Here is a 6616-nt window from a genome sequence, read left to right on the forward strand (position 1 = left end):
AAGTGCCTTGAAGAGTACAACCATTGTGATGGGATCCCTGGATTTGAAAGTTCTCGTAATCCATCCTATCATTTTTCTGGCTGTCGCAATATTTGCTTGGTTATGCTCCTTAAACGTTAGGTCGTCAGACATTATTATTCCCAAATCCTTTACATGCTGTTTTCCTACTATAGGTACATTTGATTGTGTTTTGTACTCTGTATTATGTTTAAGGTCCTCATTTTTACCGTACCTGAGTACCTGGAATTTATCACTGTTAAACATCATGTTATTTTCTGATGCCCAGTCGAAAACTTTATTAATATCAGCTTGAAGTTTTTCAATGTCCTCAGCCGAGATAATTTTCATACTGATTTTTGTGTCATCTGCAAAGGATGATACGAAGCTGTGACTTGTATTTTTGTCTATATCTGATATGAGAATAAGGAAAAGCAGTGGTGCAAGGACTGTACCCTGAGGTACAGAGCTTTTCACTGCACTTGGACTAGATTTTATATGGTTGACAGTTACTCGCTGAGTCCTGTTTGACAGAAAACTGAGTATCCAGCGTCCTACTTTACCGGTTATTCCCATTGACTTCATTTTGTGTGCTATCACGCCATGGTCACATTTATCGAAGGCCTTTGCGAAGTCCGTGTATATCACATCAGCATTCTGTTTCTCTTCTAATGCCTCAGTGACTTTGTCGTAGTGCTCAAGTAGCTGTGAGAGGCACGATCTTCCCGCTCGAAATCCATGTTGGCCTGGGTTATGAAGGTCATTGGTCTCCATGAAATTGGTGACCTGACTCCTAATCACTCTCTCAAATACTTTTATGATGTGCGATGTTAGTGCAACTGGTCTATAATTTTTTGCCAATGCTTTGCTCCCTCCCTTGTGTAGAGGGGCTATGTCTGCTGCTTTAAGTGCATCTGGTATCTCCCCCGTGTCCAAGCTCTTCCTTCACACTATACTGAGTGCCTGTGCTACCGGCACTTTGCATTTCTTTATAAATATTGAGTTCCATGAGTCTGGACCTGGGGCCAAGTGCATGGGCATGTTTTCAATTTCTTTTTCAAAATTTAGTGCGCTCGTGTTTATATCAGTTATATTTACCGGGGTTTGAATATCCCGCATAAAGAAATTGTCTGGATCTTCCACCTTCATGTTGTTTATTGGAGTGCTAAACATGTCCTCATACTGCTTTTTTAGGATTTCACTAATTTCTTTGTCATCCTCCGTGTATGAACCTTCACTTGTACGAATAGGTCCAATACTGGCAGTGGTTTTTGCTTTTGATTTCGCATATGAGAAGAAATATTTTGGATTTTTCTTTATTTCCTGAATTGCTTTCTGTTCTAACTGCCTTTCTTCAGTTTCATATGAGTGTTTCAATTTCCGCTCGATTTCTTCAATCTCCCTATTTAAATTATTCGTTCTTTGACGGGAAATTCGTGTCTGCATAAGCAGTTCCGTTATTTTTTTCCTGCGTTTATAGTGTCGTCTGCGTTCTCTTTCTACGTTAGATCTCTTTCTGGCTTTCCTCAAAGGAACATGTTTCAGACAGACTTGATACGCTTCTGAAGTAAGTTTTTCTATTCCTTCTGTAGGACTTGTATTATTTAGAACAGTTCCCCATGGAATGTTTGTAAGTTCCCTGTTTATTATCTCCCAGTCTATCCTTTTATTATTAAAATTGAATTTACTGAATAGCCCCTCTCGCTTTATCAACGTTTTAGGTCTATTCTGAGTATTGATGGTCGTTTGCACTTCAATGAGTTTGTGATCTGAGTATGTGGTATCTGATATCGTAATGTCTCTGATAATGTCTTCATTGTTCGTAAAGACCAGATCTAGAATATTTTAATTTCTCGTTGGCTCCGATATCTGCTGATTGAGTGAAAATTTGTCACAGAATCTAAGTAGTTCTCTAATCTGTGGTTGGTTAGGTCCTGATAGATTTCCTGGTATAATATTATTGTTTGCTATTTTCCACCTGAGACTAGGCAAGTTGAAGTCACCTAGGAAAATAATATCAGGTATCGGGTTCTCCAAATTATCAAGGCTATTCTCTATTTTGCTTATCTGTTCTGTGAATTCCTCAGCCGTTGCATCTGGCGGTTTGTATATTAGTATAATCACTAAATTTATTTTCTCTATTTTTAATCCCAGTACCTCTACCACCTCATTTGTAACGTTTGTCCTTGTCCCTCAAATGTAACACATTTGTGATGTGTTCGGTGTCCAGCTGTAACCGACGCACCGAGTACTTATCAAGTTCCACTCCCCAGCTGTGTTTACAGACTACGCGGCCTATTATGATGGGCATTCGTTTACCCTCCCTAGCGACAGGGGTACCGTCTCTATCTCCAACCACAGTTGCTCTATGAAGTATGTGGCGCTCCATGGTATTCCCTTCGAGTTCACGGAGGCTCTGCTACGACGGTACTTTGGCAAATATAGCACCGTGGCTTCCCACCGGATGAATTCTGTCTCTTCAGGATGGTAGTGTGGGGTCTCGTGTGGTATGAGGACTCTTGCCTTGCGTTTCAAGTTGCCTGTCCCGTCCACTGTGACGTTGATGGGCTATACTATGCGTGCTTTCTATGCAGGACAGCCAAGGACATATTTTTGATGTGGCGGTGAGGAACACCAGGCAGCGGCCTGTGTTGGAGTTGCAGCTGTGCCGGGTGAATTTGTTCTGTGAGGAGGATTTCCCCCCATTGGTTGGCCAAGACCTGTCACCTTTTGATGGTGTGGTGAGGGAGGCTTCCCTGCTGCCTGCTCCTCGGATGGGCTTGCCTGGATCCTCGGCTGGTGTTCCCCTGAGTGTGGATGGTGGTTCTAGTGAAGGGGTGGTTGTGTGATACCACCCCCCCCCCGCAGTCGGCCTCCTTGGCGCAGCAGCGTGCCCCCTCACCACGATGGGTCTCTTCTCCCTAGCAGGCTCTCTTGCCTCTGCCGGCTCCGGTGCCTTCGCGGGGCGCCCTCACCTGTGCTGGTCCCTTCGCTTCCACCAGCTATACCTATTTTATCTCCAGTTCCGGTTTCCTCTATGGGTGGTGGTCTCGTCCCTCATGTCGTTGAGGCTGATATACTACGAGGTCGTGCTCACCCAGCGGTGGAGCAGCCTGCCGTCGGCTCTTCTCGGGTGTCTCCTGCTGGGGGCGACAGATCAACGCCTGGTTCTCAAGCGTTCTCGGACAGATAGGGGGTTTGTCGCCACCTCGTGCATGGGCTGAGGAGTGTGATGTTGATTCCTCTGTGAGCTCTTCCTCTGTGGAGTGTAACGGTGGTGTGCCAGGCGCTAATGTGGCTCCGGCGGGTGGCTTGGACGTTGGTGTGGCTCCTGTTGTTGGGGTGGGGGCCGGTGTGGATCCCTTGGTTCCAGCTATGGGTGCCTCGCCCGCGGCGGTTAGTTCCGGATCCTCGTGGGGGCTAGTTCCTCCTGCTGGGGTTGCTGGTGTGAACGGTGGACTCGTGGTAGTCCTGAAGAAGACTGTTCACCAGGTGGGTTCCGTGCCATCGCCTCGTGTTCCGTCGGAGACAGTCATACTGCCTCTCGAGTCTTCCCCTCCTTGCCTTTAGTGGGTTTTGCTGCTTCGCCAGTGGCGGGTTTGCTGCCTCTACAATCTCAAGCAGCTTCTTCTGTGTCGCCTGTTTCGTTGGCAGCGGTGGTGCCGCCTCCCCAGTCTCCGCCCCCTTCTTCTGTGTCTTCTGTTTCCTCGGCTGCAGTGTTACCGCCTCTTTGGCCTCACCCTTCATCTTCATCGTTCTCTGCTCGGGGGCATTCGCTTCCGCCCGGGTATCCACTTGGTTTCGTGGTGCTGGAGTTCATGCGGCGTCCTCGGCGGGTTGGGAGTGTCCGCTCTACCGATCAGGAGTGGATTACTTAGAGTGCTTATCTTAGAACGTATCCAAAGGAGGAATTCCCTGAGAAATATGGGGATTAGTGTTTCTTTCTTTCTTTCTGTTGCTCCTAGTGCCTATATGTTGCGGTGTTTTGCTTATGTTGGTGAGTGTGGTGGGGATTAGTGGTTGTGTGTGTGTGTGGTTGGGGTGTTTGTTCCTGGTTTCTCCTGCGCATTCCGGTGTTTATTCTGGTGTATGTATGCGTCTGTTTGTGTGTTTGGGTGTACTGAGTACTTTTCGTATGCCTGGTACGGGATTGTTTTCATGAGGTCTTTTTGCACTATTATATATATATGTCTTTGCTCTGTGGGGTTGGTTGTATTTTTGTGTTCATGTTCTTACGACCTTTTGGGTGTGTTTCTGGCCGTAGTTTACTGTAAATTTAATTAATGGCCTTTCTGTTTGTTGTTTTCTATTCACTGCCCGAAGGATCTTCTGTTCTTTGTGCTATGTCTCCTGTATGTTTCATTATTTTTTTGTGTGTGTTCTGTGTATCCTGTTTGTTTTCCTTTACTGTTACTTTGTTCTGTGCATCCTGTTTTTTCTATGTATTGTCTCATTAAGTCCTTGCCTATTTTGTTCTATTGTGTATTTATTTTATAAATAAAAAAAAGTCCATGATTAACTGCTCCGTTAGGGTGTTTACTATTCTTTTACAGAGCTCAAGGAATGGTAACTCTGCAGTTAATTTCCTAGATTCCAGTCGAACGCCTCTTGCTCTTACCCTCATCAATAGTTGAGTTTGGGGTATAGACATCCCTACACTTTTCTCATTTGTACTACCTCGAAACATTAATTTATTTTTTTCCTCCAAGTCCTTACTTAAGTTCAAGACTTAGTTTTATTTCAATTTATCATATATATTGCAGTAATTTATCGTGTAAATTTGTTGTTGCCCGACAGGATAATTACGTACATTACGTTACCACATTACATTTAAGTCAATCTCGTAATCCTCACTTAATGGTTCACCTACAGGGTTCTCATATTTTCTTCCAGTATTTAATTATTTGTATTTGTGTTGAAATCATGTTTTTCCTAGCCACCTTCCGTTCCAGCCCAGAAGAGGAACGTGCTATTTTAATTCATTCTACTAAAGCCGAACTACACACTTTATCGACAAAATATCGGCTCTCTCCTCCCCATGGTGCCACCAAAAACGAACTACGTAACATGATATTAGACTATTTAGCTGAAAATGATCTTATAACTTCAGAAGAACAGGAACAACATACAGTTGATGTATACTGTATGCATACAAATCTGTACTAGCACTCATGAAATTGAGGATAGAGTTAGCCTGCTAAGAAGCCGAGGCTGATGAACGAAAACGGGAAATGAGAAGACAAGACGCTGCATTAGCCTATGAACGAGAACAAGAGTAACTCCGGCTTCAAGAATAAGAAGCTGCACTCCAACGTGATCGAGAGCATGAGCATCTTCGGCTTCACGAACAAAAACCTGAAAGAGAACGTCAAAGACAAGAAGCTGCTGCTTTACAACGTCAACGACAAAAAGATGGTGCTTTACAACGCCAACGACAACAAAAAGAAGCTTTATAACAAACACACACATTGCTTCAAAATTACAATGATTTCAAAACACACGAAATTCACTGGCCATTACAACTCAGTAACAGAAATGTTCACCTACTTCTTCTCAACAGCTTGGTGCATTCCGTATTCTGCAGATGGCACTATCTCCATCAGGCGATACAGAGCCTGGAACACCTCGGAATCGGACTGCTTGAAGAACTGTCGAAATGGCTCTCCAAAAGACGGCATCGTTACCCTGGTGGGAAGGGCAGCAGTTGCAGGACACAATGGTGGAAGCTCATCCATGAACACACTTTTAAGCACTATACATGATTATATATTGTTCTGAATGTATGTATTTAGTGAAATATTTAATATTTTAAGACACATTACATTCAAGTTCAGAATACGTTTAGCTTTCATGAGTTTCTTTATATCGGTTCTCAGGTCACAGGATTACGAGTCCGGCATGCTGTCCACTCAACTACCAGACCCCTATGTACCATCTGCCAGTGTGTTTGTGTGTGTGTGTGTGTGTGTGTGTGTGTGTGTGTGTGTGTGTGTGTGTGTGTGTGTGTGTGTGTGTGTGTGTGTGTACTCACCTAGTTGTCCTTGCGGAGGTTGAGCTCTGGCTCTTTGGTCCCACCTCTCAACTGTCATTCAACTGATGTACAGATTCCTGAACCTACTGAGCTCTATCATATCTACATTTGAAACTGTGCATAGAGTCAGCCTCCACCACATCATTACTTAATCAATGAATTCCATTTGTTAACTACTGACTATGAAAAAGTTCTTTCCAATGTCTCTGTGGCTCATTTGGGTACAAAGTTTCCACCTGTGCCCCCTTGTTCGTGTTCCACCCGTGCTAAAGAGTTTGTCTTTGTCCACCTTGTCAATTCCTCTGAGAATTTTGTAGGTGGTTATCATGTCTCCACTTACTCTTTTGCTTTCCATGGGACGTGAGGTTCAGCTCCTTTAACCTTACCTCATAGCTCATACCTCTCAGTTCTGGGAGAGCCTGGTGGCATACCGCTGAATCTTCTCTAACTTTGTATTGTGTTTAACTAGGTATGGACTCCAGGCTGGAGCTGCATATTCCAGGATTTCTCTGACATAAGTGGTATACAGGGTCCTGAACTATTCCGTACACAAGTTTCTAAAGACAGTTCTAATATTTGCCAACCTAG

At 44.2% G+C, this 6616-nt stretch overlaps 1 protein-coding gene across 1 annotated transcript in view; it reads right to left on the minus strand.

Annotated features, from left to right (window-relative positions):
* Positions 1–5675, minus strand: part of LOC123767226 (ionotropic receptor 21a-like) — a 69229-nt gene extending 63554 nt beyond the window's left edge. Inside the window, exon 1 of the mRNA XM_045756798.2 lies at positions 5545–5675. Within this exon, the coding sequence (XP_045612754.2) occupies positions 5545–5675 (131 nt within the window). The remainder of the gene's footprint in view (positions 1–5544) is intronic.
* Positions 5676–6616: the final 941 nt, after the last annotated feature.

The sequence above is a fragment of the Procambarus clarkii genome, chromosome 53, assembly GCF_040958095.1.
Source record: "Procambarus clarkii isolate CNS0578487 chromosome 53, FALCON_Pclarkii_2.0, whole genome shotgun sequence".
Lineage (NCBI taxonomy): Eukaryota > Metazoa > Arthropoda > Malacostraca > Decapoda > Cambaridae > Procambarus > Procambarus clarkii.